The sequence below is a fragment of the Achroia grisella genome, unplaced genomic scaffold (assembly GCF_030625045.1).
Source record: "Achroia grisella isolate CSIRO2021 unplaced genomic scaffold, CSIRO_AGI_Agris_v1 utg947, whole genome shotgun sequence".
In the NCBI taxonomy this organism is placed as follows: Eukaryota; Metazoa; Arthropoda; class Insecta; order Lepidoptera; family Pyralidae; genus Achroia; species Achroia grisella.
In genome coordinates, this window is record NW_026713071.1 from 907,414 (window position 1) to 928,620 (window position 21,207).

The 21,207-nt window shown below is 33.2% G+C and overlaps 3 protein-coding genes across 3 annotated transcripts; 1 reads left to right on the forward strand and 2 right to left on the reverse strand.

Moving 5' to 3' along the window:
* Positions 1–1,164: 1,164 nt before the first annotated feature.
* Positions 1,165–9,558, forward strand: LOC131854061 (protein ARV1). Its single transcript, XM_059205183.1, has 7 exons — positions 1,165–1,585; positions 1,958–2,077; positions 3,511–3,647; positions 5,191–5,318; positions 7,230–7,301; positions 7,513–7,668; positions 9,034–9,558. Exons 1-7 carry the CDS (start codon positions 1,487–1,489, stop codon positions 9,144–9,146), a joined length of 825 nt encoding a protein of 274 aa, XP_059061166.1. The 5' UTR covers positions 1,165–1,486; the 3' UTR covers positions 9,147–9,558.
* A 7,053-nt stretch (positions 9,559–16,611) lies between these two features.
* LOC131854089 (uncharacterized) lies at positions 16,612–17,325 on the reverse strand. Its single transcript, XM_059205213.1, has 2 exons — positions 17,122–17,325; positions 16,612–17,048 (listed from the first exon to the last, which is right to left on the reverse strand). The coding sequence occupies exons 1-2, from the start codon at positions 17,183–17,185 to the stop codon at positions 16,711–16,713; spliced, it is 402 nt and encodes a 133-aa protein (XP_059061196.1). The 5' UTR covers positions 17,186–17,325; the 3' UTR covers positions 16,612–16,710.
* A 561-nt stretch (positions 17,326–17,886) lies between these two features.
* On the reverse strand, positions 17,887–20,719 carry LOC131854090 (uncharacterized). The gene is made up of 5 exons (XM_059205214.1): positions 20,634–20,719; positions 19,847–19,998; positions 19,123–19,333; positions 18,630–18,729; positions 17,887–17,998 (listed from the first exon to the last, which is right to left on the reverse strand). Exons 1-5 carry the CDS (start codon positions 20,635–20,637, stop codon positions 17,887–17,889), a joined length of 579 nt encoding a protein of 192 aa, XP_059061197.1. The 5' UTR covers positions 20,638–20,719.
* Between the last annotated feature and the right edge of the window lie 488 nt (positions 20,720–21,207).

The window sequence follows — 21,207 nt, forward strand, 5'->3', positions numbered from 1 at the left end:
TTAAATTACAAATACGACGAAGACAAAGTCGCGTGCATCAGCTAGTCTATGATAAAGTAATGTAGTAATTATAAATTAAAGCAGCAGTGCTGACGTTGGTCTAGTTGAGATTTGAAGGTATGACCTCAATTGTACGAAGTCTAATACTGGCACTGTATAATTTCTATATAAATGTAACTGGCAGCCTACAAATATGTGCGTTGCCATATTTGTAAAAACATAATAAAAAAAGAATAAAATTCAAAATTAACAGAGATATTAACGCAACATTGCATTTTTATTTCATAAAATAATTAAATATAACCAACCCTCAAATCCTCGATCAGGTTTAAACAGGCACTTCATGTGAAGACAGATATGATATTACTCCGGGGTATGGGATTGTTAGTAACGTGGACTAATAACTCCATTGTCAGTAATACCATGTCAGGTTGACCTAAACTCGGTTCCCACTGGAAGCAGCTTGATAATATTCGTGGTGAAATTGCCATGATGAACTACCTAATCTGACCTCGTGTGATAGACAAATATTTTTAGAGTATGCAACAGCAGTCTTCAAAACCATAAGTAATAAGAATAAGTAAGTGTAAATATTTATGTTTAATTAGGTTATTACGCGTACATACAATAAGTAGTATAAGGATATTAATAAAAAAAACAACAATGGAATGTACGTGTACCGGATAATTAAAAAAAAAAAAATTAGGCCAAAACGATATCGCCACAAAGGAAGCGGCAGATATTACTATAAATAATAAAAAAAATCTCGTGCCCACCTTAATATTCCCTACTGGTGTGCCGCCAGCGTAAACGGACCATTCCATTATCATGTATTAAAAAAATTACAAATATTAACGATGACGCTGACACACTGGTCATCTGCAAGTATCGGTATCAACTCCTGAAGCAATAACCCTCGGGTAGCTTGTTTTAAGTCTCTTAGGACTGGGGCGGGTTACTTAAAAAACTAAAAGAAATACAATTAAAGTAGACTTAACGTAACTTGAGAAGCAGTACAATGTTATTTTTTTAACGTATAAAAGCCACACGAAGAAACTAAACGTTTCAAACATCATGCACCAGTCTTAAAAATTAGACATGAGAATGACACACAACTTGACGTTTAGGAAACTGACATGAAGTTGACAGTTTATTTACCTGCATCGAAATTTAGGTTATCTTATTATTATTAAGTAATAATTTTGAATTTCTGACAAAAGTACTCAAGGAGGAAAACGGAAAAGAAAACTATAATTTCTCTATTACATTGAATGTATTTTAAATATTATGAATAATAAGCATAAGTCTATGCACTGATCTAACAGTGACTCATGCAAGTGTTAAAATTTTGTCAATTGTTTATATTCGAATTTTACCGAAATGCAAGTAAATATACTCTGAAAATGCACTAGACTGAACTGAAATGTTATTATATTATATTAATTTAATGTTTAAATGTTAGGTAGTACAATTTATTACTATATTAATGTGTGACATTAAGAAATATAGGTGTGTGAACTGTGGGAAGGGCCATAGCGCTCTATACAAAACTTATGGACCCTCGGTCCTCAAACTTACTAAATGTGTGAGTATCCATTCTGTGTATACTTCTACTAGTATAATAAAAGATGCATGTAGATAAATAATGTTGAAAACATATATGTACATTTTGTTATCTGTAAGCAAATTCTTATTCCATGTATTTTTTTTTTATTTAAAAATAGAAGCAAAGGTAACACATGAGAAAAGCCGCTTAAGTATGTACTTTTAATATGCTATGTATTAGCATATTTATATTTAATTAGTGATATAAAAATATGGATCAAATAGAATATAGTTATAAACTGAGAATTATATCATCCATTTTATGTTCACATACTTAATTTAAGCTGTATACCTTAAGAATGTATTTTTTTTATACTTTGTTTTTAAATTTGATGCATTTAAACATTTTCAGGATAAATGCAAGGGTATTGTGGACAAATATATCGAGTATGACCCAGTTATTGTGATGATTGATCTTGTACTGATGTCAAAAGAGGCCCAAAGGCATGTTTTATATAATACAGAGTTTGAGGTGAGTTTATTTATTTATTTATCTATTTATTTCAGATTACATCCATATTATGTTAGTCAACAACATATAAATGTTGTTAGTAAATCATAATAAATAGAGAAGGGGGCATAGGAATTGTTAGTAATGTGAACTCCACAACTAATGGTAAAATACATAAGTCAGGTTGACATCCACACGTTTCCCCCTGGAATCGTGAATTTGTCACGATGGACCAACTGACCTGACCACATGTTCATCTCATCAGCCTCCATTGATGCTCCGCCAGCATAAACTGTTAGTGTAGGCGGGTGCACCATTTCATTATCTAAAAAATTTGTATATAGAGATATTCTCTAAGTTCATATATCTATGTCCACATCCAGATGTACTGGGTATGCGATGGTGCAATGATATCCAGTGCCTCTGGAGTATTTGCTATAGCAGTTAGGGGGTTGTTTGTTCCCTTAAATTCTATACATCAGTGATGCAGTTAGCCTGACAATCTATCAACTTATTATTAGCAATATACTATCATCCCTGAAAAAAAATCATAGTTGGTAAACAAGTGTATGACTAATCTATGGAAGGTTCCAACATTGTTGTGGTGAGGTTCGAAATACACTCACAAAAACTGCAACAGCACTGCAAAGTCACAATAAATCAAGATGGTTGAATATTTTTAAGTTCTTATAATTCATAGAGCCTTTTTCCCAAGGTTGGGGTACAATATGTGGTTCATATCCCAAAACTTCGTGTTTCTTTTGACATAGGCCTTTTTCACACCTCTCCATTGAGCTCGGTCTTCCGTCTCTATTCTAGAGAGATCCCAGAGTCAGGTTTTAACTTCTTTAGTGTATTATAAAATATTATTCGTATTACCCCAATGCCCACCATTTCAATCAGTAATGATTAACTAAATGAACAGCACATTTAACATAATTGTATTGCTATTTACATGACTAAGATTCTGGTCAAGATATTTGATTTAGGCGATGGATGTGAGAAGCGCAGGACCGATTGTATTGGAGTTCTTTGGAGGAGGCTTTTGTCCAGCAGTGGACGTCTTTCAGGCTGAGATAATGATGATGATGACAAAGATGTTATGCTCCTTATACATATAATTAGTAAATTCTTAATCTTATCCTGTAATTTTACTGCCTAATCACACTAAAACACAGTTTACATAAGGGCTTCTAAAATAGGTTAAACTTAGTAGAAATTGGTAAAACGTATTTAAAAATAGGTCAAACTTAGTTAAGAATAGTTGAAACATAGTTTAAAATAGATGAAACATAGTTTAAAATAGATGAAACATAGTTAAAAATAAGTGAAACTTAGTTAACACCTGAGATGCCTCGGACAATATCATAAATCTCTTGTTAATTGCCTGGGGCCATGTGACATTAATTTAACTCCAGAAATAGTTATTATTTGTCTTATTCTAACTTTTCCAGTCATATTGGAAACTGTTTATAATCCTGGTGATGCTGGAGACGTATGGCGTGTGGCACAGTGATAGCTTATTCAACCTGGCAGTGGACACAGTCTGTGATATATCTAACAATACAGATTATAAAACAAATACAAATTTGTAAGTATATGTACTAAGTTAGCTATTAGTTACTTCATAAACACTCTTTTTCATTTAATTCATGAAATCATAAAAAAATGTGACTATTGTAATGTGCTTATATTAAGTTTTTTATATGAAGATTATTTATTTCTTGTTAGAATGGCAAACAAGTTTATTTAAGCTTTATTTTCCATATAATTACAATTTTAGTTAATATTTTAAGTTAGACTAATTTGATTTCTTTATATATATGGTCCCATGTAGGCAAAAATGTTAGTGAGACATTATTTATATTGTTAACCTTCTCAGCACGAACAATTTTATAGCAAACTAGCTTTTGCCCGCGGCTTCGCTCGCGTTAATTTATCCCCTTAGGGGTGGAATTTATCAAAATCCTTTCTATGGGGATGCCTATGTCATATTAGTATTTTGCATGCATAACATGCAAAATCTCAGCCCAATCCGTTTAAAATTGACAAAGTTTCATACAAATTTTCATCCCCTATTCTATCTCCTTGGGAGTAGAATTAATCAAAATCCTTTCTTAGCGGATGCCTACGTCATAACATCTACCTGCATGCCAAATTTCAGCCCGATCCGTCAAGTGGTTTGGGCTGTGCGTTGATAGATCACTATGTCAGTCACCTTTGAGTTATATATATATTTAGATAAAAGTATTTACCTCTCTTGACGTTTCGACTAGGTTATACTACCCGTGGTCACGAGCTGACTGAAAGTTTAATACGAAGCGTATGTACATGAACAGTGCTACGTACATAATGTTATCATGTAACACCTGTGATACCACTCATGCGTTACTATTCTAGAGGACTAAAATGTCATGCCTCTTATACTGTAATTTTACGTCCTAATCACACCCCAGATGGATATGAAGTAAGATAAGGATGGTTTATAAAGTAAGAGGCTTAGCAGCTGAAATGTACCTATTTCAGATTACTATAAGACTGAGGTACGTTTGCAAACATCTTGTTGCAGTTTACCTCTGGTTGTTTTATAGACTTTGACTTTTCACTTGAAGAGTTACACTCTTGTCGGTGGAGCTCTTGCCACTTTCCGCGATCTTCCATCATGCTCTTTAATTCTTGATACGTCACGACTCCCATTTTCTACTTAATTTCTTTGACGTAGCTGTGCCCTGGTCTTCCCCTGCCCCTCTTTCCTTATATTTTTCCCTCAATAATAATTTTCATGAACTCATCGTGCCGTATCAAGTATGCCAGCATTTTTCCTCGTCTATTTTCTATTGTGTTCAATATTTGCCTTTTTTCTTTTACCCTGTGTAGTACTTCGTTTCTTACTTTATCCTTCAAGCTAATTGTTTCCATCCTTCTCCAACACCACATATCAGAAGCCTCCAGTTTGTCCCTTTCTTTTTGATTTAATTCCACGTCTCACACGTTTACTTTATGTTTAATTTATTTTTACAGTACAGTTAGCCTATTACTTTAAGACTGAGGTACCTTTGCATACATCTTTTTGCAGTCTACCTCTGGTTGTTCTATATTAGACTTATTTAATGTGTTTACATATATTTTTCCAGTACAATAAGAATAGCAGAGTATTGGAAATCCAAATGTTGGGAGTACAAGCAGGATCATAGAGGGGATAATAACGATCTGTTTATATGGGAGAAAGATTTTTATATCCAGTTCTTAGCTACATTTAGTGGTATGTTTTACACTCCTTTTATAATTTAAACTATTTTTTAAACTAGTATGGCACATAACCTAACAGGCCATCTGATCAAATTTAAAAATGTTATGTCACACTAGGGGCTCACTAATTGTGACTAACTGTGACGGACATGGCCAAGGGGGCCCATGTCCCTGTCATAGTTAGTCACATTAGTAGTTACATAAATGTTGTTATATTTTACTTTACCCATCGTTGAAGCCCATCTGTATATTGTCACAAGTTATAGATTGATCAACAAAGTGTATTTTTTATTGTATTACATTATTAGTAAAGCCAATAATAGATACCTCATGAATTTATCGAGATATGTGAGCAGGGTGACATTGTCAGTTACATTAAACTTTACAATATAAAATATAACAATGTTATGTGCAACAAAAATGTTAAAAACAAGTTTATAATTTCATCACACAGTCAATGCAGTTACAAAGCTAGAGACAGGAGAACATAATATTGTGTGACAAGGGGGTGGAAGTTGCTCCTAAATTAATAATAATAATAAAGTGACGTCACAATTTAAAATCTAATATATCTAAGTATTAAAGCACGAAGTTTCGATTATTGAAGAAAATAATTTAAATACTACATATGTCACACTAGGGGTCTCACAAATGTGACTCAAATGTGTCGGAGAGGTCATCATCATCATCATCATCATCATCGCAGCCCGGAAGACGTCCACTGCTGGACATAGGCCTCCCCCAAAGATCTCCACGACGATCGGTCCTGCGCTGCTCGCATCCAATGCCTTCCCGCGATCTTGACCAGATCGTCGGTCCACCTTGCTGGAGGCCTTCCCACGCTGCGTCTTCCGGTCCGTGGTCGCCACTCGAGGACTTTACTGCCCCAACGGCCATCTGTCCTACGAGCTATGTGCCCTGCCCATTGCCACTTCAAAGTCGCAATTCTTCGAGCTATGTCGGTCACTCTGGTTCTTCTGCGGATCTCCTCATTTCTGATTCGATCACGCAGAGAAACTCCGAGCATAGCCCTCGGAGAGGTCAACTCACGATATTTATTTGACTTAAATTACGGTTTGATCTTTAATTATAAAGATTACTACCATCATCCATCATAGTGCCCGGCCAGCAGTAAGCACGTGAACTGTCCCATTGTTAAAAATGACACCGACAGTCATGAATTGATTTATGCGTATATAATAAGACTAGCTAATCGCCCCGGCTTCGCCCGGGTGTACATGTATTATACATATAAACCTTCTTCTAGAATCACTATATCTATTAAAAGTAACCGCTTCAAAATCCGTTACGTAGTTTCAAAGATTTAAGCATATATAGGGACGGACAGAGAGCGACAGCGACTTTGTTTTATACTATGTAATAATGTTAATGATAGTATAGTCATTATTAGTATCTGTATCAATTCGGTAGAACCAATGACACTTTGGGAGACCCATCTTATTTAAGACGATCACACACGTCAGTCTTTGTGGAAAGATATAGACCAAGCACTACTTACATATAGCCGGATCGTCGTATATTCCCCTGAAAGAGCCGGGGATCGATTCTCCTTGTTGCGTTTTGCTCTTCGGGTTTCCACTTCGGATCTGCTGTCCACTTCAGGTCTCACAACTTGAGGAATGATGATGGTTCATAGGGTTATTTGGCTTAAATTTGTATTTTATAACACTTAGCTACGTTGCAACCGCCGTTCGCATCGAAACGAGAGACAAGACTTCTGATCACGAAAATTGTCACGTGATTAGACGACTGCTGTTACGATTGGCTATAGTACGACCAATCAAGACACTGGTCAGTGATTGGTCATTTCAATTCACTTAGACTGCGTGTGCGAAACGTATATATAAATTAATAAAAATGATGACGTACCAATATCTAAATGAACGATTTTTTTTAATTTCAGGTTTATTAGTTTTCCTAGTTTTGCTGCATTCTATTATGAGTATTGTTAAGTTAAGATTGATGCGTAAAGAAGGTGAGTGTATAAAATTCGTGACTTGAATATTTAAAAAAATAAAATTTTGGGTATTTAGACAATATATACAGCTTAACCTATTTTTTTTATCAAGGGTTTTGGACTATTTTTAGGTGTACTACTTAGACCTGTCGCTCAGCTTAACCTAAGTTTTTTTCTTTTTTTTACTGATACTGTAATGTATTGATACTTCATTTGTCGATACCCGCAGTGTCTTTGAGGCTTGTGCTGAAGTCGTTCTCCCTGGCCAACATGAGCGTAGTTTTCACTCTGCCGACGCTGGTGTGGAGTGCGGACGCGTTCCGGCCACTACACTACGCACTCGTCTTCGTCTACAGTTTCAATGTGTTCACCAATGTCTTTACAGGTAGGCATATCGTCAAGTATTTTTTCATCACCGTTTTGGATATGTTTACGCTAACAATCTACCAGTCAAACTCATGGTTGACTAGTAGATTTTAGACGCCGCAAGATGTTAAGTCCGCTACATTATTAATGTGCAATTAAAAAGTTAAATAAAAAAATAAAAAAATGTTTTAGAATAGAATAGAAAATTCTTTATTCAAATACACTTAAATTTAAGCACTTTAGTAAAAAAAAAGGATTATAATTATATCTACCGTTTAATAATAGCAATTTTTATGTGACTACAATACGGGACTTTTTTTATGTAATCCGAATTGCAAACAAGCTGTGGTCCCTATATATATGAACAGCACTACCGACATCACGTTATCACCCATGCTTTGCCATTCCAGAGGACTCATCGTGCCTCTTATCCTGTAATTTCTGCTGAATCTACACCCTACAATCGTAACACATCTTATGCTACGTTTACATTCAGCCGCTTCCCCTGCCACTCGCGCTGCCGGAAATATTGCCGGGCGACAACTAAGCAACAGTGCTGAATGTAAAAACACGCTGCCAGTCCTTTGACTCGCGCACGAAAAACACACAAACAAGACAGGCAGCGCCAATGGCATGGGAAGTGTTTCCACTCGCGCTGCTCACTTCCCTGCCCACTCGAGCTGAGTGTAAATTGGGCATTACAAAGCTAGCTGCTTGGCGGTTGAAATAAGTGACGCTGATGTAACCATGCAGACGACTCTCCTCTGATCAGAGGAGAAGGGGATTGTTAGTAATGTGACTGTTTATCCCATTACTAGCAATGTATCATGGCAAGGTGACCTCCACGTGGTTCCCCCTGGAAACCATCACGATAAATTCCTGGTTAAAATTAGTCATAATGGGGGCTAACTGACCTGACCTCACGTTAATGTCATCTTATCATCTTCCACTGGTACCCGTCAGCGTACCCTTAGCGCAGGGGGTGCACCATTCCATTATTATTAATTAAAATATCTTCATAAGTACTTTGTAAAAAAATTTAGCTATAAATGTTACTGTTTTTGTTGAAAAAATCTTTAGGTTAGATTTTTCATAGCGCTGACAATATTATCTGTTTGCACTAATATTAAATGCGTAGTTTCCAAGTTAATTGTCGCATGCCTAATCCTTGTTAACGTGTGTTCACTAATGATATATGTACAAAAAGTAATGAAAATTTTGTTGAACATTTATTTAAAAGAGCAACACACAAGTTTTTTGCTCATTCATCTTGTGATGAGTCTGCGTTCCAAATGAGTGGTAGAATAAAAAATATGCTTATATTAATTTTATTCGGATACACATTATTTCTATTTCTAATACCTACATTTCCTTTTAATTTCAGTAATATACGAGTGCCCTCTTCTGGTGACAGTTATCACACTGCTACTATGCAACTGTGCCAAATATGTGACCAGTTTCCACGCGATGCTTCTCTTCAGGGGACAAATATTATGAAAGAAACACAAGTTTATATATCACAGAGTATTTATTTGAAAATATAATTATATAATCTTACTAATTTACATCTTTTATTTTACAGTCTATGAATACAGATATCAAAAAGGTAAAATCATAGAGACTGCAATGTGAACACAATTTTGTCGTTGAAAATGTTTATTGTCAATATCTCACTCCTGCCGAGTGTAGTGGAAAATAAATATAAGCTTTATTCAAACAAACTTAATATTAGTACTTCTGTATAGTTGTTTTCACGATAGTGCTACCTCAATCTGAATGCAAATTCAGCTAAGAATAGACAAGAATCTCAACTCATTCTCAAAGAAAAACATAAAAGTTATCAAATATATATTTTACAAGCTTAAATTTTCAGATTTTCTCTAAATAATACAAGTTGCCAGACACATTGATAATATTAATTTTAAAAAAAATTAATACTAATTAAACAGAAAATTATTGGTGAGTGAAAGAGATAGAAGACGCGGGAATCATTAGAAAAACTCATTTACTTTTGTGTTTACGCAATCTCTATGGTTTCAAACTCCTTGGTTACTCTAATAACATGAACAATTAAAGATACAATAAAAATTAAAAATCAATTGAAAATGGGATGCTATTAACACATTATGAGCGGGGCAGGTGTTTGTACCTATTAATAAATATATACATTACTAGCTGTTCCCGCGACTTGGTCCGCGTGGAATTTAACTTTATTTTCTAAAATAAAGGTAGCCTAAGTTACTTTCTATTACATCAGCTACCTGCCAATAAAAGTCTCGTTAAAATCGGTGCTGGACTATTTATTTGAAAAATAAAAAGTTAAATTTCACGCGGAGATCATTTCAGAGATTACAGATAGACAAAAATTGTAAAAAAATTTGGTGTATGTACCGTTATATTCATATGCATGTCGTAAAAAACTGTTAAAACGGTTATTTCAACATTACAAACAGACTCCAATTTTATTTATATGTATAGATATGTATACATATAAAAAAACATCTATTAAAAAGAGCAACACACAAGTTTCTTGCTAGTTCTTCTTGTGATGAATCTGCATTCCGAATCAGTGGTAGAATCAAAATATGACTATTCAAAAGTGCTTGTAATGAGTTTATTTGAATAAAGATTATTTCTATTTCTATTTCTATATATATTTTCAATTTTAAACGGGTAGTAATACCTTTCCCGCTTTTAAACGACAATGTGCGAAACGAGTTCTAGTATTTACCCCAATTGTAAGTGGCAATCCTAGGAACGGATACATATACCTGCCCCCTCATAATGTGTTAATAATACACTGATTACAATAACAGTTCAATTATAAAGTGATAACAAAAGTGTTGTACTCATTTTAAAATTACATTTGATTAAAATAGACATTAATAATGCTACACTGTTTTAAATTTGATGCGGTCATTATTTATATGTATAATTAGGAAAAATCAGGGGATCTTACCACGTTTTATATTTATTGAGTTCCCGATATTTCGACAGTTTCAATCGCCATGATCACGGGTAAACTGAAGAGAATCTTTTATAAATAATATTTTAATTATCAGAAACTCAAAGTAAATAAGTCGTGGTAAGTACTCGTGATTTTTCCTAATTCATAATTCTGTTATTTATTGCAATTACCTACTATTATAATTTGTGGTCAAGAACACCCTATCTATAACGTAATAACATAATTTATAGTTTCAAAAAAAATCTTTAATAAAATATTCTAGAAAGATCACGAAACTTCCATAGATGATTCATTGGCACCTCAATAATAATATTAAAAGTTACTTGCAATTACAGAAGATAAATTTCAAAATCTTTTCAATATCATATAGAAATATTTAGTTACTTTTAAAAGCAAGTTGCAAATTCTCTATTTAAATAAAATGACAATATGTAATAACTTCATGAAGTATGATGCTAATTTTCTAAGCTATAAGGGTTGAATACAGTAATTCCTGGTCTATCAATCATACTCGTGAACGCGTGCTACTTATACGAATAAGTAATGATCTGCTCATTTTAACTAGGACTGAATTATTACATAAAATATTGCACTGTAATTTAAAGGAACAAATTATTACAGTGCAAGACAATAAAAAACTTGAGTCTATGCCAAACCAATTGGCCAGCATTGTAATAATAAGACTGATATTTTATTTTTTTAATTTATGTTCATTGTTACATTTATTTTTATGTTATTTAATCAATTCCCTGCAATTAACGATATATAACTACATGTACAATTCCTAAACAGTAACAGAGTTAGTAAACAAAATAATTTAATGTTAGATTCTTTTATTTTAGAATTACAATTCTATTTTAGAATTAATTTAGTACTATTTTAATTTTTTTTACATTCACAAAAAAGCACGGCTAATATACAAAAATGTGCTAAATTTAAACAAAATCAGATAAAACATTCAGTCTTTGGCTAAATTGAGCTCAAGCTAAATATTTACTATACTAATCATAAAATCGAATAATTATATTTTAAGCTGCAATTTAATTTTTAGTCATGAACAAATAAGGTATGAATTCCACTAACCACATGTGATAGTAAATGTTGAATAATTAGTTGGGCCAATCTGTCAGCTCTACAAATAAACCAACAATACGTCCAAATATCCAATTACAGTTTACAAATCTGACTTAATAGGTTTAAGAATAAGGTATAATAGGATTTTAGTAATGTGGACTAATAACCCCATGCTGGGAATGTACCATGTCACATTGACCTCCACGCGGTCCCCCCTGGAAACTGATGTGATAAATTTCTGGTGAATTTGCCATGATTTGCTATATGACCTGACCTCATGATCATCCTCTACTGGTGACTCGCTAGCGTAAACCAGGCGCACAAACGGGGGCTCCATTGCATTATCATCCATTAAAAATACTCTTAAACCTTTTCAAGTAGAAAAAAATACGAAAAATAGGTCTAGGTAGCTAACTTTGAATAAGAGCGAGCACAACAGATCTATACAGGTACCTGACCTTAGCCCAAACCCCCAATAAAAAAAGAATAATCCAGCAGATATGAGAAGCTCCTCCTTTTTTGAAGTCGGTTCCATAAATACAATTTTAGCAGTTAGTATTGAAATTATTTTATACCGTTCTCGTGGGGCCTATACTTGTCCTACAAGACGAATGACATCCAATTCAATAAATCCATTAAACCATTTGGTCACTTCCGCCAAGTCCGGGCGTACCTAACTATACAGTATTCCCTTAGTTTGGATGATAAATACGTACATTTTTTAACTACAACCATTATATTTTATCCCCAACGATATAGACCACTTTCTTTGAAGCTTCCAATATACAACACACTATACTTCACTTGTGTGCAAGAATAGGGTTACACTATTATTATAAAGATGTAAAATTTCCCCTCCGATCAATCCCCCGTCCCATTCAAACGGTGATCGAAATTACGACGGCCTGAACCGAGGTTCGAATCCCTAGCGGTGTCCTCAGACTAAAGTCATATCCGTCAGGCGGGAGTTAGTCATCAGCTATATAAATGATTCCCCGGGTTTAAAGTGCCATTTGCACTCGCCCTCTATGATGCGGTGAAGCTGTAAAGGCCAGCTGCGGCCAACAGTATTAGAGTTGTCCGAATAAAAAGGTAATCTTAATCTTGTAGGTGTTAATTTCTGGATCTACTGAACCGATTTCAAAAAATATTCTAGTGTTAAATAGCCCATTTATCGAGTCTTTAAGCTGTATAACTTCACGCTACGTCCAATAGGAGCTGAGCTGCAATGAAAACTTGCAAAAACAGGGAAAACGTGACGCAAACGAAGTTGTGCGAGTCACCTTGTTATAAAATTAATCATATCTCTTTACGTAATTTCCTCGAGTAAAATAGATTATGGATAATTATCTACAGATCATAATGAACCAACCACCCACTTCAACCTAATGGTGAGGCCAAACCACGGAATCCAAGTATGGTGCTGTAGTATGAATACCATTGTGTCTATATTACTTTTCATACCTTAGATGAAAGAACTAACAAGTGGCAAAACGCAAATGAATGGGTACAAGAAAAGGTATCCTTAAAATAAAACATTACACCAAGACCTGACCAGCACTAACTGGTGTGTTAAGTTAGTAATTATAAGACCTTATGAAAAAGGATGCAAACAATAGAATAGAAGTTCTATAATAATAACATCTCAAGATAACTCGAACAGCGCCATCTAGTCCCAACCTAATCAGCTATTATAAAATCATAGGTTTCATTTTTAGAGTGAGAGTTTAAACAACGCTATTTCAGAATTAACCTAATCCTAATTTCTTTTATTTGTAATATATCATCTCATGAGCCAAGAGTCAATAAATATTTTTGTTAATTTACTTATTTAACTACTATTAGACAAATTATACGGTTAAAATAAAAAAAAACTATTATGTAACAGATGCTTAGATTAAAAAACACATATATAGTGTGTCTATACCTGCATCTTTCAAATCAAATAAAAAAATCATTTATACATTTAGCATTTTAGCCGCTTATAAACTTCAAAATTTTGTATTAATATTTTTTTCTTACTATACAGTTCAGTATACAGATTCAATTAAGAACAACTGGTAAGTAACTGAACTGAATCCCTTTTTATTAAAGCCTATTTGTTTGCATGGTTTCCATAAAAATGGCAAACACTGTTATATTGAATCACACAGTACTCTAATATTGAAACCGGCAAAATTACTTGTAATTCCAATTTTCCTTGATATACAAATTGCTGATGACTTCATTCACCATGAATTACCTGCTCGAATACAGGAAATTCACAGAATGGAGTAATTACCTACTTGCATATGAATTTACATTTATATATTGCATGGACAGTGGAGTAATAAAAAAGATAAGTGTTAAAAACAAGCTAAGTATTTGAAATGTTAAATATGTAATAAACACACTTTACCTAGTTTTGTTTTTGTAACAAAAATAATTACAATATAAGTGCGTTATGTTGATAACACACGAAGCGAAATTTCAGCCCGAGTCAAGGTGAGGACGTAATAGCTCCTAGTGCGTTAAACAGACACGTATATCGTACGAGGTTTTTCAATACACTTGCAAGAGAATAAAAATCATGATATTATATTTTGTTCATCTTGGCACTTTCCCGCCATTTTACTTACTTTTTTAAATGAGCGCGCTGCCCAGTGTCTGGCGCCGTGCAACAGACTGTTCGAAATTTGAAAATTAGCAAATATTGTGGTTATGGAACTTCATTATTTGCGTTTATAAAGCACGCGTTTTATGAATTGCTTTATATATCGAAAACTAGTGAAATGAGAAACATTCCACGTGTATTAAAAAAAAAAATTAAATAATAGGTTGCTTCTATGCTACAATAAATATAATAATAACCTATTAATACCAAGAACAACAATATAACATTCTCAAATAAAGTAAATTACTTGGCTCATGTAATATTCCACACTAATATTAACTACTTAAATAAATATAAATTACTATAGACTACTAAATCACCTATTTTCAAGTTGTCAGACAAAAAATATTGGACACATTTTGTTCAATGACAAATAAATTGTTTATCATAAATCAACATACATTTTAATCACATGACACAAATAAATATATATGATAATAGATAATTAAATACATGAATTTAGCAAATCAACTAGAAATCTATTGTATGTTTTCATTTAATTCTATCATTATCTATAAAGTTGCCCACATGCATAACTCTCTTTTTTTATACTATGATGGTGACAATCAAGTATACGGCCCATCTGATGGAAAATTTTAGCCTATGGATGGCCTGAGACACTTAGAATGTCACATGAGTGTTACCGTTTTTACAGTATTTGTCTATGATACTTGTTGACAATGTAGCTAGTACTCTTTGTTTGTTCATTACAAACAAACAAAAAATCAAATGTTGTCTTTATATTGTTAGTTATATCTACAGGTCAAAACTGTCAGTAATGTTCGACACATAATCCAATAACAGATTAGTTATGGATGATATTTGTAGTAATACTATAGATAATATAATATCCTTGTACAATTCCATAACACAGCTTTAGATAGCTTAACTTGGGACTAGATGGCGCTGTGTGAATTGTCCTGAGATTATTATATAATTATATATTCACAAAGCGCCATCTAGTCCCAAGTTAAGCAAACCTTGTGTTATGGGTACTAGGCAAATGATATAAATAGATACATATTACTCTTCGTAAATAGCAAAGTCAAAGCAGATATAGCAATGCAGTTTTTAAATATATATAGAAAACACTCAGACTGATACAAACAATCATACTCATGAATACAAATGTTTGTACCAATACAAATGTACCATGCAAAACATTGAACCTATAACCAATGGAAATAAATTGGTGTTAAGCAACTGGTCCACAGAGTCCGTCTATAAAAAGTAATTCAAAGTGTCAATGTAAATACCAGTTCAAATAAGATGGACAGTTCAAACTCCAAAAGACAAAACACACATATATTATATATAGATGTCATAACGCCACATATATTTTGTTTGTCAATATTTACACAAACTTATCACCTTATTGACTCCCAATTAAATAGTTGAATTTGTACATAAAACTTATTTATGTTGAAATACATTTAGCACAATACAATAGATTTTGGATTCTAACTATTTTACCTAATCTATCACTTACCTGAGTAATAAATTAGGTAAAATAGCTAGATTTGCTGTCAATAAATAACTTCTCTACCATAAAAGCTTGTGATAACACATTTAATTTAATAATAACTGTTGACAACAGACCTTCTTTTATATTTATTTTCTAATTTTGAACTATGTTTTTCATATACAATATTTGTCTTTTATATTTTGTCTTTAGTTCTATAGTCGAGTCAACTATACTGTAAGGGATTGGTGAGTTAATGATTTATTTTACCTTAAAAAATACATTACCGTTGCTAGCCGTATTACTGTCATTTAGCTTTGTTTATATATTCAACAAAATGAAGAGACAACTTAGACGTAGAATGACTGATTTATACAAATTGTGATACATGTTTTTGTATCTGTGGTGTAATAATTAACCCCAAGAGCAATAATGTATATATCTACCATATATATTTAAATATACTATGTTCTTCGTGTTACGAGTTATAATTACTTTCCATCAACTTCTCTGTCATTTCCTGTAGTATAAATCATAATATTCAGCTTTAGTTACGTAACAGAAATAGCATAGGAGTTGATGGTCCATGTGCTGGTAAGTGGCAAATTTAGTCTGTATATGAGAACAGCACCACAGACTTCATATTGTCATGTGCAGACACAATAGTGATGTCCACATTCTGGCCAAAGGTCTGTCTCTGTACCCTGTAATACCATTGCTATAACATATCCTTCAACGGACCGAAACAGAGGTGCCTATGCAACTGACTTTGAAGAAAGTGTCTCTTGGTAGACTTATCAGCATGTTAAGGCAAGATGGGCATGCAATTTACAATATAGTCCTATAACTAAAGAACACAGAATTCTAACAACTTTAAAAACGGTTTTTAGCTACCAAGGCCACTTCAAGGACTGAGGGGCGGGTCATCCTGGCCTATCATCACGTCCTCGTACATAACATCATTGTTTCTTCTCAAATTGATCTTCTGACGTATATATTCGATTAAATTATACCTTCTTACGACTAAAACTAGGCCGCATATGACGAGAGCCAGTGTAAATATGGTAACTATAGCCGCCGTGGCGGTGTGGCGAGTCGTCAAGGCAGACTCGGAAGGTTCACAATGTTTTTCCACTAACGTAAAGCCCTGTAAACATTCGCACTGTCCCGTTTTCTCATTACAAAACTTATGCTCTTCGGGGCATTGGTGGATAGCAGACACGTTACAGGACAGGATGTGGTCTGTTAAAAAGAATAAAGTCTCGTAACCAGTTCAGAATAAATTGATTCAATTAAATAATTGTCGGTTACTTACCAGAGTAAACGCAATGTATCAAGTTCAATATTAGAGCGGCGATATCGAACGCCTTCAAGCCCATGTTGGTTAGGGAAAGTTTATCTTTCAAATATTCACATCACAAAATTGTAAAGACATACAATATTCTGTGTTATTATTGAAGCAAAAATGATTATTCACTGCCAAGAAAACAACTCGTAACGAAATCACGTCAAAAATCGACGTCAGTGACCTGCCTAATGACATTACACTACATGGGAGTTGACATTTGACAATGACAATACTGGCGTCAATTTAAGCCGATTGTCAAAAGCGTTTTGTTGCATTAAATAAACGTAATCTGAACAAAAAAAACAATATGTTTTTTTGATTAATAATAATATTACAATGAAATCCGAAATTATGTCTATGTATTTGTATGCTGATAATCACAAAATTGTCTTAACCGATTTGGATGCGGTTTTGAACTATATAAATAAGAAAAATTATACAAATAAATTTTTATTTTGGTCTCTTTAATTTTTTGTAAGTATAGGCACAGATAAAATAATATTACATAGGTTAGGTAAAAAATATAACATTTGTAAATTAGATATTTTTACAATGAAAATTTTTAAGTGGACAGTATTACTTTAATTCTATTATGTATACAATATTTTATGTAATAAATAACCAAATTATAAAACTGTAAGTTTATTAAAATAACAACATTTGAAATTCAGACTAATAACTATTCAGTCTAAAAATTATAAATTGAAATATACCTAGTGATTTTTATTTAATCTAAAAATTATATTCTTCACCGGAACCATAGGAATATTTTTCAGGCAGTGTGTAATCACTGGCATCATGCCCGTGGGCCTCTGTACCTCCATTACCGTCAGGTGCACCTTCCCTAAAAAGAAAAAATCTTGTACAGCTTTCAGTTACTAAAAATTTAATAGTTATTATATTATTTTTGTAATATCAGCAGTCCAAGTGCATTATGTAACAAATTTGCTACGAAATTCCGAATATCACTCATTGAAATAGAAAATTATAATTATATATTTTTTTGTTCTATTTATTTTTCATTATTCAGGAAAGGCAAAGAGAATTGTTTGTGCCTTTAAAGCCATGTGTGTTATTTTTCATGTTCTTAAATTGTGACTAATGGCAACACAAATAGCCGGAGCCAAAAGAAAAGAAAAAAAATGTTCGAAGTTTTTTACTTCATTGTATGTCTTTTATCAAATTGTGTTAGTTGCAAATGACACTTAGCTTGTAGCTACAACTGTCAAATGGTTCACGCGTAATCGTAAACTACTCAATTTCAAAATGTTTCAAATGTGAATTCTTCGCAACTATTAACCAGCCAGCAATGATCTTCATAGTTTTAAGATGATTTATATTTTAGAATTTTAATCTTTAAAATTGTTTGTATATAGATGAATTCATTTCGCTATATACATATATATATATATCACATACATCACAGTAAAAATGCATAGATTAACTACACGATAACTATGTTGGAAGTAACTTACTTCAGTTCTTCATGTTCTACTTCTGGTTGAGCTTCATCATTGTCATACTGTTCTATTTCTTCAGCATCATCAGGGCGTCTGCGTGGCTTCCTGTTTTTAGCTGCAAAAACATACAAATATATAAAATTATATAGTCATTTGATACAAGTGTATTTGTTAATTACAGAATAAATTGACGTAGCTTACGTATATGATTAAAAAAAAAAACGATGAAAATGTCATAAATTAATTTTTGTCTTTTGCCCTATTATTTGTAAATAAAAAAAGTAAGTGAATTTTAATGCCCTAGTCTATTACTACAAGGTTTCCCGCCATAAGATCTTCAATAAAATCAACTAATATAACACAATCAAATTTATTAATTCCATACTGGCCGTACATACGTATTAGTATCAATAAAAAATAAAATATCAACCAAACGTCCATTTTAAGAACCGCCTAATGAACTTTATAGGTCTCCTAATAAGTTTTGCTGATCGATTCTCTTGGTCACCTTTCTGTTCGTTCCTATGGCTGTAGGCGCCATCTTGTTCCTTTTGATCCAATCCGAACGAATCTTGTTTCTCAAATTCGTAATTGTCACCGTTTTTCTTGTGGTAGGAGTCGAAATGCTGATATCCCTTCTTTCCACCACCGGACTTCTTCCTGGAGTACCCGATCTCACCGTCGCCTTCGTTCTCATACGATCTGTGATAATCCTGAGGCTGTTAAAAGTATACATTTTATTTATTTGCTTTATTGACCAATAAAACGTGGTACAAAAGATGGTCTTAATGAAATGAAATGAAATGTATTTATTTGCATGAAATATGTTATAAATATTAAAAGAATGTCAGTATTAATAAAATTGTCCACATATTTCGCCATTGTTTGGGCATGCAAAAATTTAAGTAATATACAAATTATACAATAGAATTAATTAATTTACGTTTAAAAATTGTATTATATGTCAAATATAGATAGATACGTGTAATGCAACTTATATTGACCTAGCGGTTTATTCCTCGCACGTATATGTATATGTATATATTTTTTGTAAATACACATTGAAAATATACATAGGAAACACCTAGATAGATACAAACAATTATAGTCATAAATACAAATGTACCGTGCGAGGAATCGAACCTGCGAAGTGAAGCGGCGTAAACCGCTACACCACCGAGGCCGATTTCTCATTACTAATCAGATTTTTAAGCCAGTATATTTAGTCTCACCGCTGCAGCCCTCGTTTCTCTGATATATGAACCAACTGACATCGTATCATCAGCCATTTCTAAATCTTGCAATGTAGTCGCTGTCTTCCCCGCGACCACGTGTAAAACAGCCAGTGCCATCGGCACAAATCTGGCGGCCATGATGAAATTCTCTGAAAAGTAAAAAAGTAATTAGAAATTTTGGAGAGCACAATAAGAAACGTGGAATCGGACCGACGTGGTTCTTTTGGTTTTACCTTGTGGCAGCCGAGCAAAAGCCGTTGTCTGGTGACGTTCTGTTGGAACTCTACACAATAATTCAAGGCTTGTAGTTTATATAACTCGTATTGCAGCCGGCTGGTTCTTTCACAATGTTAGCGACCAACTGACAATTGATAATACTTCTTCGCTCAATTGCCCAGCGATTTGGTTTCAGCGATTAAGTTCATTTTTTGTCTTATTGCGCCAGTTATATCCGATATAAATAATTTGCACTGTATTTCCATTGGCGCATTTCGCTAAACTGTTGTAAATGGAAAAATGTCAAATTGTTTGTCCATCTGTCTGTTAATTTGTATGGATCTTAGACACGTAAGACGGTGATAGGCTATCGTCTATCTCAAAAAGAACAGACTGACAGACAGATATCTTAGGACAATTCACATAGCGTCATCTATTTCCAAGCTAAGCAAACCTTGTGTTATGAGCACTAGACAACTGATACAAATATATATGTACATTTTTTTTGTAAATACATAAATATATATAATACATAGAAAACACTCAGACCGATACAAACTATACATACTCATAAATACAAATATTTGTGCCGTGCGAGGAATAGAACCCGCGACTAACGAATGTAAGCCGGTGTACTAAACTACCGTTATTAAGTTCATCATAAATAAAATATATTAAAATTAGGAATATAATACAACGTTTTATTTATTTTTACTGAGTTCCCGATATCTCGGATGTTACACCCGCCATGGTTACGGATAAACTCACAGTTTACTAAAAAAAAATAGATAAAACGTGGTAAGATCCCGTGATTGATACTTTTACGTATAGATATTGACCCCATAAAAATTTTAAAAGCATATCTACATCTATTATATTAGACTCGCTTTGTATTCTCACTTTGCACTTTGTATTAGATTTTAAATTTAAAAAAAAAATAGTTACGTGAATAGCTACTTACTCACAGTTGCCTTAAATGAAGACTGCTTAATTAACTGTTAATAGTTTATCTGAATTGTTCTAGACTTTTACAAATAATTAATAGCTTTAGAAATCTTGTCTGAGGGTTTTTTCAATGCGAAAATGTATTGCGGCAAACGACCAGAAAATTTTGTTTAGTAACGATTGCTAAGAAGTAAGTC

Bases quoted from the DNA above. Each gene is read 5' to 3' on its own strand.
- LOC131854061 (XM_059205183.1), top strand. From the start codon at position 1,487: ATGTGTGACATTAAGAAATATAGGTGTGTGAACTGTGGGAAGGGCCAT. The intron at 7,302-7,512 runs GTGAGTGTATAA...CGATACCCGCAG, and splicing joins AAGATTGATGCGTAAAGAAG to TGTCTTTGAGGCTTGTGCTG. The intron at 7,669-9,033 runs GTAGGCATATCG...TTTTAATTTCAG, and splicing joins GTTCACCAATGTCTTTACAG to TAATATACGAGTGCCCTCTT.
- LOC131854090 (XM_059205214.1), bottom strand. The intron at 19,334-19,846 runs GTGAGACTAAAT...TACTTTTAACAG, and splicing joins GAGAAACGAGGGCTGCAGCG to CCTCAGGATTATCACAGATC. The intron at 17,999-18,629 runs GTAAGTTACTTC...TTTTCTTTTTAG, and splicing joins GTAGAACATGAAGAACTGAA to GGAAGGTGCACCTGACGGTA.
- LOC131854089 (XM_059205213.1), bottom strand. From the start codon at position 17,185: ATGGGCTTGAAGGCGTTCGATATCGCCGCTCTAATATTGAACTTGATA. The intron at 17,049-17,121 runs GTAAGTAACCGA...TCTTTTTAACAG, and splicing joins GATACATTGCGTTTACTCTG to ACCACATCCTGTCCTGTAAC.